Source organism: Dendropsophus ebraccatus, chromosome 14 (genome assembly GCF_027789765.1).
Source record: "Dendropsophus ebraccatus isolate aDenEbr1 chromosome 14, aDenEbr1.pat, whole genome shotgun sequence".
Lineage (NCBI taxonomy): Eukaryota > Metazoa > Chordata > Amphibia > Anura > Hylidae > Dendropsophus > Dendropsophus ebraccatus.
Window position 1 is genome coordinate 62554154 of NC_091467.1, and position 16539 is coordinate 62570692.

The 16539-nt window shown below is 44.0% G+C and overlaps 1 protein-coding gene across 4 annotated transcripts; it reads left to right on the forward strand.

Annotated features, from left to right (window-relative positions):
* Positions 1–2159: 2159 nt before the first annotated feature.
* On the forward strand, positions 2160–16279 carry LOC138772557 (sterile alpha motif domain-containing protein 9-like). 4 transcript variants are annotated; one of them, XM_069953039.1, is made up of 3 exons: positions 2160–2177; positions 8775–8823; positions 11405–16279. In XM_069953039.1, the coding sequence occupies exons 2-3, from the start codon at positions 8817–8819 to the stop codon at positions 16078–16080; spliced, it is 4683 nt and encodes a 1560-aa protein (XP_069809140.1). In that variant the 5' UTR covers positions 2160–2177; positions 8775–8816; the 3' UTR covers positions 16081–16279. The 4 variants fall into 4 exon arrangements, with proteins under 4 accessions (XP_069809140.1, XP_069809138.1, XP_069809141.1 ...); XM_069953037.1 differs by lacking the exon at positions 2160–2177 and adding an exon at positions 4273–4479; XM_069953038.1 differs by lacking the exon at positions 2160–2177 and adding an exon at positions 7439–7602.
* The last annotated feature ends 260 nt before the right edge of the window (positions 16280–16539 follow it).

Sequence of the window (16539 nt, forward strand, 5' to 3'; positions counted from 1 at the left end):
CAAGATAGACCTAAAGTGGTGGCTTACTCCATCTCGTCTACGGATGGGAAGGAGTCTAATCTCTCCTCAGACGAATATCCTCACCACGGATGCCTCAAACTCCGGTTGGGGTGCTCATGTTCAAGAGCACTGGGTCCAGAAGAAATGGTTTCCAACAGATCGCCATCTTTCTTCCAATATAAAGGAGTTGAAAGCAGTCCGGTTGGCCCTACTACACTTTGCCTACCTCCTCCGATCAACGGCAGTCCAAGTTCAGTCGGACAATCTAACATCAGTATTTTATATAAACAAACAGGGCGGGACTCGGAGTCCAGTCCTAGAGAAAGAATGCGGTCGTCTCATGAGATGGGCGGAAGACAACCTACTCTCCTTAACAGCAGTACACATCAAAGGTACCCTGAACACCAAGGCCGATTGGCTGAGCAGGTAGTCAGTTCACCCAGGGGAATGGGAACTGAAACAATCCATCTTCAATCAGCTAGTGAACAAATGGGGTCAGCCAGAGCTGGATGTGATGGCTACTCGCCGCAACACCAAACTCAAGAATTTCTGTTCACTCACCAAGTCGGATCATCCGACAGCAGTAGACGGCCTCTCAATTTCTTGGAAGGAGACATTTGTATACGCCTTCCCTCCAATCCCTCTAATCCCGAGGGTTCTGAAGAAAATCCGGGACGAGAAAGTGAAAGCAATTGTGGTGCTCCCGTACTGGCCCTGCAGGGCCTGGTTTCCGCTCGTGTCCAGCTTATCGAACGGGGACTTCTGGAAACTTCCCCTAGACCCGGATCTTCTACAGCAAGGAGAAATACATCATCCCAATCTGCTGAAGTTACATCTAACAGCATGGAATTTGAACAACAGTTTCTAGAAGGTCAAGGTTTGTCTGCAGAGGTCATTCAGACTCTATTAGCTTCCAGAAAACCCTCCACTCTCAAAGTCTATTCTAGAGTATGGAACATATATAGCTCCTGGTGTGAACAAAATAATATGGATATGAAACAAGTTCCATCTGTCCTTCAGTTCCTCCAGGAAGGCTTCCAAAAGGGGTTGAAGCTTAATACGCTTAAAGTTCATCTGACCGCAATCAATGCCCATCTAAATGGCATCTTTAATAGAGTACCGTTGATCTCTAGATTATTCAGGGCCGTTTCCAAGCTAAGACCTACCTTCTATAGTCCTGTGCCTTCATGGGACCTGTCGATCATCCTAAAATGCCTCTCCGAAAGCCCATTCGAGCCAATCTCATCTGATCTGAAATGGTTATCGTGGAAAACTTTGTTTCTGATAGCTATTACCTCCGCCAGGACAGTGAGTGAGCTCCATGCTCTCTCCTGTAAAGAGCCTTATTTAAGATTGCTTCCAGACAAAGTCGTTCTCAGGACAATGCCAGGATTCATGCCAAAAGTGCCATCCACAGTGAACTTAAATCAAGAAATCATCCTTCCGGTGGTGGATAAATCGCAAGATCCAGCTCTACACATTCTGGATATTAAAAGGGCAATTTCTGCTTACCTTGAAACAACAGCTGGAATTAGAAAATCTGAAGCTCTATTTTTACAGTTCCAGGGTCCCAATAAAGGTAATAAGGCCAGCAAGTCAACATTGGCCAGATGGATTAAAGATCTTATCCAATATTGCTATTCTGCAGAAGGTCTGCAGTCACCAATCTCTGTGAGAGCCCACTCTACAAGATCCACTGCTACCTCATGGGCTGAGAGATACCATGTGCCCCTGGATCAAATTTGCAAAGCTGCAACCTGGTCATCTGCATCCACATTTGTGAAGCATTATCGCTTGGATCTTTCAGCATCTGAGGGGTCAGCCTTTGGTCTGAGCGTACTTCAAGGAGCTATTACCTAACTGTCCCTCCCTTTGTTTTGTCATTGCTTTAAATGTCCCATTTGTGTGCTGCCGAGGACGATCAGGAAGTACTAAATTTACCTTGAAATTTGTATTTCCTTGAGTCCGAGGCAGCACAACTTACCCCCCTAATAAATTTATTGCTGCATACAATACAAGGGTCTGTGTCTTCCTAAGGCCTCTTATAGGGGATCACCAGGTGCAGTGCATTAATTTTTATGTTTCTATTGCTAGATTAACCCTTCTGCTCCGGATCAATGAGAATCCATTAACCCATTTGTGTGCTGCCTCGGACTCAAGGAAATACGAATTTCAAGGTAAATTTAGTACATATATAGAGTCATTATGCAGTGGTCACTCTTTGGCAGTAATATTGGTCTGTATATAGTGTATATATAGAGTCATTACTGCCATAGATTGACTGCCACATAATGACTATATATACACACTATATACAGACCAATATTACTGCCATAGAGTGACCACCACATAATGACTCTATATATACACTATATACAGACCAATATTACTGCCATAGAGTGACCGCCACATAATATTGGTCTGTATATAGTGTGTGTGTATATAGAGTTATTATACAGTGGTCAGTCTATGGCGGTAATATTGGTCTGTATATAGTGTGTATATAGAGTTATTATACAGTGGTCAGTCTATGGCGGTAATATTGGTCTGTTTATAGTGTATATAGAGTCATCATGTGGCGGTCACTCTATGGCAGTTATATTAGTCTGTATATAGGGTCATTATGTGGTGGTCAGTCTATGGCGATAATATTGGTATTTATATAGTGTATATAGAGTCATTATGTAGTGGTTACTCTATGGCAGTAATATTGTTCTGTATATGGTATATATAGAGTCTTTATGTGGCGGTCACTGTATGGCAGTAATATTGGTCTGTATATGGTGTATATATAGAGTCATCATGTGGTGGTCACTCTGTGGTGCTAATATTGGCCTGTATATAGTGTCATTATGCAGTGGTCACTCTATGGCGGTAATATTGGCCTATACATAGTGTGTTTTCTTCAAAAACGGTATGGAGGTAACATTTGGTCCTGATATAGTGTTTTTTTTTTTTAGTTTTTTTTTTAAAACAATGCATATAAATAGTTTTTGTGTTTACACCACTAGCGGCAGTCCCGGCATGTACAGTAGCGGCAGTCCCGGCATGTACAGTAGCGGCAGTCCTGGCATGTACAGTAGCGGCAGTCCAGAACTGACTCAATGTGACTAAAGGCCCTAATATACCGACCGATAATTGTCAGGCCGATATCGCTCTGTGTAATAAAGACAACAGTCATCAACTGATCATTGTCTTTTGCCAAGTGTAAAAATCATTGGCTGATGATTGTGCGTATGACATAATAAAGCTGTTACTTACCTGATCACGTTCCCCGGTGTCCTCAGGCCTTGTCTGTTTGTTACGGCCAGTGATTGGCTGAGAGGGGACCAGAAGTGAGAGCTGCAGCTGCGATGACTGGGGGATCCCACAGACATGGCCTGAGGACACCGGGGAATGTGATCAGGTAGTATATATCTTTATTGTTTACTATATACAGCAAGGATTGCACAGACATTACTAATGATATATATCAGCCTTTGCTGCACGATAATCGAGCCATGTTGTAGACTCTCAAAGCGAGCTCCATTCTACCAGATTGGCGCTCAGTTCTCCGGAATATCAGGCTGTGTAATACGGCCCTTAAACTGGCCACAATCCTTCAGCTGACAATTATCTCTCCCATCCGGCCCCGTCCTCCCCATACACAGGAATGTTTGGCACAGCTGAGTGTTCCTGTGTTCTCTATGGGAGATCTGATGGTGGCTTATCTCTCTGAGAACAAAGAGTTTAAGCGTTGATTTTCCATCAAGCCTAACCCCCTATGTCCACTGATATCATCTGTCAGAGGACTGTCCAGAGAGCTCCATACACCTTACACTGATGGCCGAACCCACCACGAGCAGCAGGTACCACCAACAAAAGTGTAAAATGTATGGGGACCTTAAATTGCTGCTACAATATTTCACTATTTGGGACCCCACCTTCAACTTTGCCCAGGGCCACATTTAGTCTAAAACCGTCCCTGTTTATATGGAGCTCCGGCATCACCACATGCCAACAAACTACTGCGCCCAGCTAACCCTGTGTTCACCACGGTACCCTCCCACCCCAAACCCTTTATCTACCCACACCCTCCCATCCTTACACACACAAACACACACACACACACACACACACACACACACACGCCTTCTCTTCACTCCCCCATACCCCTCCCTTATCTACCCACACTCTCCCCCTTCACCCCCCTGCACTCCCTCCCTCTTCCCTTCACCCCAGCATGCCTTTCTTCCCCCATGTGTATTTATTTCCCTGTATTGAGTAACTAAGTTCAGCATGCGTCCATGGTCTCTAGTGTCCAACCGCACCCAACTCGTCATCACGAGGAAAGAGAAACTAAGAGGGACCCTGAGGAGAATATAGATACACAGCTCCTCCCCTCACACAATCACATATCTATATATATATGCTGCCCTGACACCGCACATAGGATGCTGGGAGTGGTAGTGACTGCGGTGACCTAAAAAACTATGTTTGGTAAGAACAGGCTGTCTGACAGCCATAGACTTCTATACCCTGCTTCTTTCTAGGACCGTGTTCTGGGTGTTATACTTTGCTTTCCTCTGTGTTGGGTTCTGGGTGTGATACTCTGCTTTCCTCTGTGTTGGGTTCTGAGTGTTATACTTTGCTTTCCTCTGTGTTAGGTTCTTGGTGTTATACTCTGCTTTCCTCTGTGTTGGGTTATTGGTGTTATACTCTGCTTTCCTATGTGTTGGGTTCTGGGTGTTATACTCTCCTTTCCTCGGTGTTTGGTTCTGGGTGTTATACTCTGCTTTCCTTTGTAATGGGTTCTGGGTGTGATAATCCGCTTTCCTCTGTGTTGGGTTCTGGGTGTTATACTCTGCTTTCCTCTGTGTTGGGTTCTGGGTGTTATACTCTGCTTTCCTCTGTGTTGGGTTCTGGGTGTTATACTCTGCTTTCCTCTGTGTTGGGTTATTGGTGTTATACTCTGCTTTCCTCTGTGTTGGGTTCTGAGTGTTATACTTTGCTTTCCTCTGTGTTAGGTTCTTGGTGTTATACTCTGCTTTCCTCTGTGTTGGGTTATTGGTGTTATACTCTGCTTTCCTATGTGTTGGGTTCTGGGTGTTATACTCTCCTTTCCTCGGTGTTTGGTTCTGGGTGTTATACTCTGCTTTCCTTTGTAATGGGTTCTGGGTGTGATAATCCGCTTTCCTCTGTGTTGGGTTCTGGGTGTTATACTCTGCTTTCCTCTGTGTTGGGTTCTGGGTGTTATACTCTGCTTTCCTCTGTGTTGGGTTCTGGGTGTTATACTTTGCTTTCCTCTGTGTTGGGCTATTGGTGTTATACTCTGCTTTCCTCTGTGTTGGGTTCTGGGTGTTATACTCTGCTTTCCTCTGTGTTGGGTTCTGGGTGTGATAATCCGCTTTCCTCTGTGTTGGGTTCTGGGTGTTATACTCTGCTTTCCTCTGTGTTGGGTTCTGGGTGTGATAATCCGCTTTCCTCTGTGTTGAGTTCTGGGTGTTATACTCTGCTTTCCTCTGTGTTGGGTTCTTGGTGTTATACTCTGCTTTCCTCTGTGTTGGGTTCTTGGTGTTATACTCTGCTTTCCTCTGTGTTGGGTTCTGGGTGTTATACTCTGCTTTCCTTTGTAATGGGTTCTGGGTGTGATAATCCGCTTTCCTCTGTGTTGGGTTCTGGGTGTTATACTCTGCTTTCCTCTGTGTTGGGTTTCTGGGTGTTATACTTTGCTTTCCTCTGTGTTGGGTTCTGGGTGTTATACTCTGCTTTCCTCTGTGTTGGGTTCTGGGTGTTATACTCTGCTTTCCTCTGTGTTGGGTTCTGGGTGTTATACTCTGCTTTCCTCTGTGTTGGGTTCTGGGTGTTATATTCTGCTTTCCTCTGTGTTGGGTTCTTGGTGTGATACTCTGCTTTCCTCTGTGTTGGGTTCTGGGTGTTATATTCTGCTTTCCTCTGTGTTGGGTTCTGGGTGTTATACTTTGCTTTCCTCTGTGTTGGGTTCTGGGTGTTATACTCTGCTTTCCTCTGTGTTGGGTTCTTGGTGTTATACTCTGCTTTCCTCTGTGTTGGGTTCTGGGTGTTATACTCTGCTTTCCTTTGTAATGGGTTCTGGGTGTTATACTCTGCTTTCCTCTGTGTTGGGTTCTGGGTGTTATACTCTGCTTTCCTCTGTGTTGGGTTCTGGGTGTTATACTTTGCTTTCCTCTGTGTTAGGTTCTTGGTGTTATACTCTGCTTTCCTCTGTGTTGGGTTATTGGTGTTATACTCTGCTTTCCTCTGTGTTGGGTTCTGGGTGTTATACTCTGCTTTCCTCTGTGTTGGGTTATTGGTGTTATACTCTGCTTTCCTCTGTGTTGGGTTCTGAGTGTTATACTTTGCTTTCCTCTGTGTTAGGTTCTTGGTGTTATACTCTGCTTTCCTCTGTGTTGGGTTATTGGTGTTATACTCTGCTTTCCTATGTGTTGGGTTCTGGGTGTTATACTCTCCTTTCCTCGGTGTTTGGTTCTGGGTGTTATACTCTGCTTTCCTTTGTAATGGGTTCTGGGTGTGATAATCCGCTTTCCTCTGTGTTGGGTTCTGGGTGTTATACTCTGCTTTCCTCTGTGTTGGGTTCTGGGTGTTATACTCTGCTTTCCTCTGTGTTGGGTTCTGGGTGTTATACTTTGCTTTCCTCTGTGTTGGGTTATTGGTGTTATACTCTGCTTTCCTCTGTGTTGGGTTCTGGGTGTTATACTCTGCTTTCCTCTGTGTTGGGTTCTTGGTGTTATACTCTGCTTTCCTCTGTGTTGGGTTCTTGGTGTTATACTCTGCTTTCCTCTGTGTTGGGTTCTGGGTGTTATACTCTGCTTTCCTTTGTAATGGGTTCTGGGTGTGATAATCCGCTTTCCTCTGTGTTGGGTTCTGGGTGTTATACTCTGCTTTCCTCTGTGTTGGGTTCTTGGTGTTATACTCTGCTTTCCTCTGTGTTGGGTTCTTGGTGTTATACTCTGCTTTCCTTTGTGTTGGGTTCTTGGTGTTATACTCTGCTTTCCTCTGTGTTGGGTTCTGGGTGTTATACTCTGCTTTCCTCTGTGTTGGGTTCTGGGTGTTATACTCTGCTTTCCTCTGTGTTGGGTTCTTGGTGTTATACTCTGCTTTCCTCTGTGTTGGGTTCTGGGTGTTATACTCTGCTTTCCTTTGTAATGGGTTCTGGGTGTTATACTTTGCTTTCCTCTGTGTTGGGTTCTGGGTGTTATACTCTGCTTTCCTCTGTGTTGGGTTCTTGGTGTGATACTCTGCTTTCCTCTGTGTTGGGTTCTGGGTGCTATACTTTGCTTTCCTCTGTGTTGGGTTCTTGGTGTTATACTTTGCTTTCCTCTGTGTTGGGTTCTGGGTGTTATACTCTGCCTTCATTGCTAGCTTCTGGGTGTTTTAGTTGGAATCTTTTTCTGGTGCCAGGTTCTAGGTATCATACTCTGCTTTCTCCGGTTTCAGGTTCTAGGTTCCTTGCTCTGCTTTTCCTGGGTGTTGTACTCTGCTTACTCCATTGTCAGGTTCTGGTTAATATGTGTCTCTCTCATCTTCAGAGGATGAGATCAGTGTTTGTTCTCCAGTGGTCTCTTCCTGCGATCAGAGCTGATAGTAAGTACAGAATACAGCTCGGTGTCATTACTGGTCTCAGGCTGTGACTGTGGACAATGTGACAGACAGTGGCAGATTAAAATCTGTCTATATTGGGGGGTTGCTAGGGTGACCAGTCTGGTGAGGCCTGGCATCCTCTTGGTCAGTCTGGTGAGGCCCCGGCATCCTCTTGGTCAGTCTGGTGAGGCCCCGGCATCCTCTTGGTCAGTCTGATGAGGCCCCGGCATCCTCTTGGTCAGTTTGGTGAGGCCCCGGCATCCTCTTGGTCAGTTTGGTGAGGCCCCAGTATCCTCTTGGTCAGTCTGGTGAGGCCTCGGCATCCTCTTGGTCAGTCTGGTGAGGCCATACCATCCTCTTGGTCAGTCTGGTGAGGTCCTACCATCCTCTTGGTCAGTCTGTTTAGGTCCCAACATCCCCTTTGTCAGTCTGTTGTGGCCCATGCATCACTTTCCTCTGTTGGGTAATGTTCCAGTACAAAAAGTTTGCAAAGTGCTACTATATAGCATAGGTTGGTGGAATCCCCCTCTCACCCTTCCTTCATCCCAGGTACACTGAGCTGCTAGTGCCGGTGCCCGTGTACCCAGGTAAAAAGGAAGTGTGAGAGGTGGATTCCACCAATCTATGCTATATAGTATCTCAACACATCTCAACAAAGTGTTAAATTATCGGCACTGATAAATAAACTATTACTATCTATTACCCATATATTGGAACCAAAGGGAAAGAATAACTGAGCATCAGTAACATTTGCTATTACAGTAAAACTGTACATGTTTAGCATAGACAGTTTGTAAAGGTCGGTTATCTGGTCAGGACATTGTTCCATATACACCATTAAGACATACAGTATACAACAATGCTTATACAACATTATTTCAGATCTGTCAGTCAATGCTTATACACTGCAAAAGCTTTGCAATAGTTCTACTGTGCATAATATGTAATTTACAAGTAACTTACAACATCTATTCTACTCTAAGGGATCCCCAGTCCTATAGTATATAAAATAAATTGATTTTATAGAAACACCTCAAGGCAAACTTATTCCCCTATTCTGCATTTTTTTCTCTCTGGATACAAGAAGTGTTGAACCCAGTCTGTGTATTGTTGGTCTGTTTGAGCAATTTGCTACCAATTTTTTAAAAAACTTCTACTGTATTCTTTGCCTGCAGCCTCACCTGTGCCTCCTCTCTGACCGCTAAGCTCCTGCAGCAATGGAGGGTAAGTCCTGACCTGCAATTGTCATAGTTCAGGGGTAAGCTGCAGCAAGAGAACTCTTGCAGTTGGTGGGCACAGAGTGACACGCCATCCAGGGAGCTAGCCATCGGGGAAACCCTTAAGGAAACCTAACAGTTTGCAGTAGAGCTTTTGGCTTTAGTTGTGCTTACCTAGCTACTGTCTACTCCTGTCTCAGTTATCAGGGAAGTGAAGAAGAATAGCTGCCCAGTGTGGATAGTGTTATCCCCATTCCTGTACTACTGCAGCCTCTCCATGTTACTCTCTAGCCTGACATGGCTAGAGTGAAGGGGCTTGTAAAAAATATAGTGCCGCAAATGGGTGGTCAAAATTGACACTTGACTGTGGAAATGTGTTTAGGCACCGGTCAGAAAGTTATCCCTTCAATGGTAATGAAGGTACATTCTCTCGTTTTACCAAAAGGTGCCAGTATTATGTTGAGGTTCTTTTATGTGTTGCACAGCTGTAGTCTCTCTAGGGTTACTGTTTTTGTACCACATGGTCTGTGCCAGCCAATGAGAGAAGCTTTTCTTCTTCTACCTATCCCTGCACTCTATACATACATTCCACAACACACAACCCCTAGGGTGTAGTCCAGTCTAGTCTAGTCTAGAGTGTGGTAGTGGACAGACACATGTGTATGGAGAACGCAGAGATTTTCTTTTCTCAGGGTATACCTACAGACACTATGCAGTGCTAAGTCAATAAAAGATGACTTTACTTTATCTCGCAGCACAGGTGACACCGGATTATTTCGGACACTTAGCTACTCTCAGGTAACCAAGACTGGGGCTTGTGTCACCCTCGTAGGACAGTAACCCGACACTGCAGGCCAGAAGGTGGTTCTAGCGACATTAAGGTCAAAACACGGGCACAAGTATTCACTTCTCAAGTATTCTTCTTCAAGTATTTTTTCTCTCAAGTTCCGGCAGAGCACATTACTACACTGGGTTGGGGCTCTCAACTCCTCTCAACTCTTCTACTCTTATCACCACCAAACTGAACCAGCACTGTTACTCAACCTCAGCACTTAAGCATCTCTCAGCACAGATCCAGTGAGCTTAAAGAAGTCACCTATTCAACAGCTATCCTGTACTGTTAGAGACTTTCAGTAAAAAACACTTTATTTATTCTACTGGCACTCCGTGATCATTGCACCAGCACCTATACACACAGGCTACACCATCCTTCGGTCATTCTCCCCTTTCTGTGGGTGGCGGTACCGATAGTTCGGATGGGTCATCTCTCCACTCTGGACCACCGTGATAAGAGCCCAAGGGACCCCTCACAACCCGGTAGTTTACCAACCATTGGGGATCAATATAGCCAGCCACCAAATAAAACAGGTATACCATTTCACCTGTGTGCTCAGTTAGCACTGGCGTCATGACTATATCATCACTGGCTGAGCTATATTGCAACCAGCGACATAACATCTTCCCGGTGGTTGGGCACTAAAAATGAGCCAAGCAACACCACAAATGTACCACTTACTTTCTGGCCACCATCTCCTGAGAGTTACATGCACAATTAATATAGTTGTTTACTCCACAGCAGTTAGTTAAAGAGGTTTTCCACTTAACACTTTCCACAGCATAGGGGATAAGTAAGCAATCGCGCAGGGTCTTCCCTCCGTACCCGCCGACCCCCGGTTCCTTTGTTTTGAATACAGACGTGGGTATGGTACATGACTCTATTCATTCTCTATAGAGCTGCCGGAATCTAGAGATCGCCAGGGAGTATAGGGGACATGTTAGGTTTAAGTGGAAAACCTCTTTAACATTTTGTGATAAAGATTTATTAAATTGTAGTATAAATAAAAAAAAAAAAACTGTAGTGGAAAAAATGTCAAAAAATGTTTTAGTTTTTTTTCCCCATATTTTTAGTTATTTGTCAGCTCATAATTAAAAATAAAAACATGGAATTAGTTAAACTAATGTAGAAAATAAAATCCTTATATGTCTTGTAAATAAAATGTAAAAATAGTCATGAAATGCAGAGATATTACCATTTAAGGCTATGTTCACACTACGTAAGTCTCCGGACGTAGCGCGTTCCGTGAATAAGCAAACTACGTAATGCGTACAATGGGAAGTATAGGAAGTACGGCTGCACAGAGTTGTACGCGCCGCCGTAAGAAATGAGCCAGACCGTTGTTTGAGGACGAAAATGCCGTAACTTACGCCCGTAGCGTAACATGCGGTCCCGTACGTAGTGGTGATTTCTTCTTTTTTGAAGCTTTTTGTGCCGATCCAAAAGGTTCTGTGGGGTGTTAGGGGCTAGGCGAAGCTTTCCAAGTAAAAGACCGCTGTCAGATCGCTACGTAGGGCGCTTGGGAAGCTTAAGTAGACAGCGGGCGTAAGTTTGCACTCCGTACGTAGCCGGCCATATGCGCAGTGTGAACATAGCCCCCAGAGGTGAATTTCAGAAATGTGAAATCAGTGAGCTTTGGTCATGAAGGGATTATAGACACATGGTGTGGGAGGATTCTGTGTATTGACCTATAACTCTTATCTAGACATCCAGCCTCTAGTCCATACACTTATTATGTCTTTCTTTACCTTAGATTACAAGAAGAAGCCTCTGAGTGAGTGGACTGAGCAGGATGTCTCATACTGGCTCCAGTCCATACCGATAAACCAGAAGTACATTGACAAGTTTTATGAGGAAGAAGTTTCTGGGTTGGTGCTAAAGGAAATAGATGAGGAGTTCTTGAAAACAATAGGACTAAAACAAGGTCCCATCAAACTGCTGATCAACAAGAGGGATGAGCTGGTATCAAAGGAAAAGGAGCTAAATGTTTCACAAAAATCTAAAGGGGGCAAAAAGTCTCTAAAAATCCCCCTGGAAATTGGAGCATCGGGTCCTTTATGTGAGGATTCTGCTGAACCCAAGGAAGTCAAGCCCAATCTTGAGAGCTCCTCACAGAAGCTTCCAACAGACGGGACCCAATCCACAGACTATCCTCAGAAGAGTCAACTTGAAGAAAGCACCCCTCAGTCTCCGTCCTCAGAGTCTGTGTCTGTCGCTACTTTCCGGCCTTTTGATAAAGACGTTGGAAATTTTAAGTACGTGAAGGGCCATGTCCTTCCTCCAGAGTCTGGAGTAGAAGACCTCATGACACCATGTCATGAGTACAAGTCCTTCAATAATGCCTCTAAACTGGACCGCACCTCTATTGATAGGAAATTTACGGAAGAGGTGATCAAATTCGCTTCTGCTTGTATGAACGTGAGGACAAATGGTACAATACATTTTGGGGTGCTGGACAACAAAGAAAATAAAAACAATAAACATGGGCAGATATTAGGAATCCCAGTAGCCCAGCAGGACTTGTACGTTGATGCACTAAATAATATCGAGAGGTGTTTCAGTAAAAACCAACATGATGCTGCCAGAGCTTGTATTCGCACCCCTAAATTCATTGAGGTTGTAAATAAGAATTGTAAAGACCAGCGATTTGTGGTTGAGGTGGACGTTGTACCACAATCAAATTCTGTGAAGGGGCGAGCTTTCAAAGTACGTTTACCAATGTCCATGAAGAAAGAAAATTTCTACCGCAGAATCGGTGCAAAAACTGAGCCAGTCCCCGAGAAGGAGATAAAGCTGTTTAACAAGAGGCTGGAAGAAGTTGATGCAAGAAGAGAAAAGGCAGAATCCCTATTACTGAATGACTCTTCAGCCCCAGAAAACCTCAGAAGAAAGATAGACCTCCTCACTGGAGGTAAAGAGTACATGGACGACACTCTTTTGTATATTCTGGTCACCAACAAATGGGAACCCTCCCAATTGGCACATATTAATTTCCTCATCCGCTTAAAGATTTTCTGTGTATTTGACTTTGATGCTGACTCTGATGTGTCCGGACTGTGCTCCAGGTACAAGCACCATCACGCCTGTAACATCCACTCCCTCACCGATTATGCCAATGATAGTGCCATGAGCTTGAGTGAGCTGAGGAAGTCTCTTGGACTCTTCGATCAGACCAGCTGGATATTTTGCAATGGCCGAAGCAATTTTCGAGGAGGTGATGAAACCTGTGATGAAAATACCTGGATTAAAAATAAAAAAAAGTATGTCATCAAAGCACTCTCATTAATATGTGATGAAATTTTGCCAAGAAGGACTTTTGTTGTGGTGTTTTTGCTGATGTCACCTGTGGAAAGACCTATTGTAGACACTTTTCACAGCTTCTATGCCCAGATGAATGGGATGGAAGACATAATTTGTATTGCAGAAAACAAGGAATATTATGACAAATGGGCCAACCTTGCACAGGCATCGTGTGACATGGAGACACTGAAGCAGAGGAGCATTGTTGGTGTACCTTTGAGTCATATCAATGCTACAGTACAGAGCATTTTTCCCATTGGGAACTCTTCTGCCAGAAATCTGCCAGTGTCCTCCAAAGGTGTCTGTGTCCTTAATACTCCTGATGAAGAAAAAATGCACTCCCTGGAAATCCTGTGTGTAAATGAATGTAGTGATAAAAATCTCCATCTTCTGAGCAAGAAGGAGGTGAAGGAACTAGAGGGGAGGTTCTATCGGGGAGGTAAGATCAGCTGGAAACATCTGTGGCTCGCAGAACAGAAAATATGTGGAGATTTTATTGAGAGAGATGCATGTGACAAAGTCCAGAGCATTCTACATGGGATTTTGTATAAAAACACTGTCCGGCTTCCAGTTGCCAGAATAAAAATTTTTCACCATCCGGGAAGTGGAGGAAGTACAGTGGCCCGGCAGGTGATGTGGAAGAACAGGAGCATCTTAAGGTGCACTATTGTCAAGTCATCCTGTCTTGTTTCTACAGTTACTCAGCAAGCTGTGAATCTCAGAGAATATATGGAGGACAATCCTGACCAGTGCTTGCCTGTCCTGTTGCTGGTAGAGGATTGTGAGGAAGACTATCTTGATGACCTTAGGCGTGAGCTAACAGAGGCCATGGTGTTCAAGAAAATTGTTTGCACCAAGCCATGTTTCATTCTTATGAGCTGCAAACGCTCAAATGTCCCAGAAGATTTTTTTAAAGCCTCTTCCTCTGATACAGTTGTTATAACTCATAAGCTCAGTGACAATGAAAAGTATAAGTTCTCCACTAAAGCAAATGAGCTGGAGAAGGATTTTCCTGATGTACAGTACATACTCACTTTTGTCCTTATGCGCCATGAATTTCATGAGCAATATGTAAAAAACTTTGTGCAAAATGTTCTGCGAGGAATAGATCACTCATCAGACATCACACGGCTCATGAGGTACATTGCGCTGCTTAATTGCTACGTCCAGAATTCCTACATTTCCAACTCACACTGTGAAGCTTTTCTCGGCCTTGGAGTCCTGACCAAGGATCAGCATAATAAAATGCGGGAATATAATTTTAAGAGCTACCTCTTCAAAAGTGAGCAGGCCCGACTCCTGTTAATTGAACTGAGAGACAAGAATACTTGTATTAGCACCATCAAAATCATTCATCCTCTGGTCGCTAAGGAAGTGTTGAACCAGCTCTTGGAAGACCGACCTCAAAGTGAGATAGCTAAAGATCTCCTTGAGGAGAAGGTTCTTCTTCAGCACAGATTTGGCCGAGAAGAGTTCATAAAGTTCATCAGAGACTTGTTTTTCCTCCGCTACCGGAAAAGCAGAGGTGACAGCGTGGATACATTCTTCTCCCCTATGATTGAACATGTTTGTAAAGTGGAACATGATGTTGAAAAGGCAGTGCAACTCCTGAAAGCTGCATATGTGCAATTTGACAAGAACCCCTTCTTTGCTCAGCAGCTGGCCCGCTTACATTACATGCATGACAAGTTTGAAGAGGCCCGAACATGGGCAGAGACAGCCAAGTCCAGGCTGCCAAGCAATTCTTGTATTCTGGACACAGAGGGTCAGGTGTACAGAAAGTGGTTCAATGTGCTGCTGGATAGGAAGGACAGGAAGAAAAATGAACTCACTCCAGAAGATGTGATCAAGTTGATAGAGCTCAGCCTTAAATCCATGGAGTGTTTCAGGGCAGCAGAAAAAGCAGCAAAATCTGAGCCAGACAGCATGAATAACTCTGCATACTTTGGGGAGATTGATGTTGGCTGCCGATTGTTAAAGTTGCTTTCCTCACAGCCTGTGTTCTCCAAAAATAATGTAAAGGAGAACACTAAACTCCTGAAATACCTTTTGACAGACTATATACCTACAGAGATTGAGAAGCCTTGGACTAAATTTCACAGTCTCTTAAAGGGACTCTACCAAAATATCTACAATGCATTGGAGTGGATCGCAGAAGATGTTGGTTATTTCCAGTCGGAGAAGATGGTGGAAATGGAAGGAGGAGAACAGTTGAACCAGACAGAAGAACATGTTTACAGTCCCAGGAAGTGGCTGCTGAAGAAGACAAAGGATTTTGCAAAGTTTTTCAGCTCTGAGATTCTTCTGTCCCACCCAGAGGTCAATGTTGACAGTCAGCTGATCCGGAGGATGAATATATTTAAGCTAGGTGGAGGATGTATGGCCACCATTCTCTCCATCCTGTCTGATTCTAAAGATGAACGATCCAGTAAAAAGCTGGAGGAGATCATCAGTCTGTACCCGGAGGACATCACCCGTCAGGGACTTGATGACACTGATTTGGCCAACTACATCATGTCCCATATTGCCCTGGGATGTGTGTGCCCCGGATCTCCAATACTGTTATCATTGCAGCAACTCCGGGAATTCGGCAAAAGGTTTTTATACACTAGGAAGACATTCCAACCAAATGCCTACCTTCTCATATTCCTACTCTACTGGCCTGATGACAAAGTCGACAATAAACCAGATGCCAATAAAGACCAGATCTTGGCTAATGCCCTCCACACGGCAAGAGCGCTACATGAGATAAAAATAAAAAATGTCCCAGTCCGGAAGAAAAGAACCAACGTGCTGTTCTTTTTAGGGAAGGGATATGGCCTTCATAAGATTGTTCACCGAAGCACCATTGAAAAGCAAATTGAAGGTCCACTTAATGAAAAACGCATGACGTGGGACAATGACAAATTATGGAAGTCAACAAGTGTGAACCAGCTGCTGACAAACGTCCATGGCTGGACTGATAATGGAAGACTGTACACAAAAGGACACTACGATAGGAGCAAAATTGAGATTTTGCCACTTAATGCCTCATCTATGCCTCACGGCAATGAGAATGTCACCTTCTATCTGGGGTTCACGTTTATTGGATTTGTAGCTTATAACATACAGACTGATGCCAAAGCTTAAGCTAACCACACACAGGGTAAACAGCAGTTATACTCTCCTGTGTTATTGAAGAGATGGATGGGAAAGTATTGGCCTCCACTGTGATGGAGTCTTCCTCTTCTGCCATCAGTCACCAGCATCCCTGACTGTGTTAAAATGATGTGTAAAAAAGAACATTATAATACATGTATAATAAAACCTTTTGTACTACTAATAATAATGGCTGTATTTGTAGATCGCACCTGCAGGTCTCATGTCACAAATGGCTACAATATTTGTCTGGTTTCACAGATCCCGATCTCACCATGGAGTTAATGTCCCCAATAAACAGTAACTTTGTTAGATTTGGATTAGCAGACATATTGTGCTTACATGGCCTTATCCTGCTATCATTTCTTATCCTCCAACTCTTTTTATTATACAAATATAAAACATACCAGTCAGATATAAGCAGCCATATTAATAACATAAACATAATAT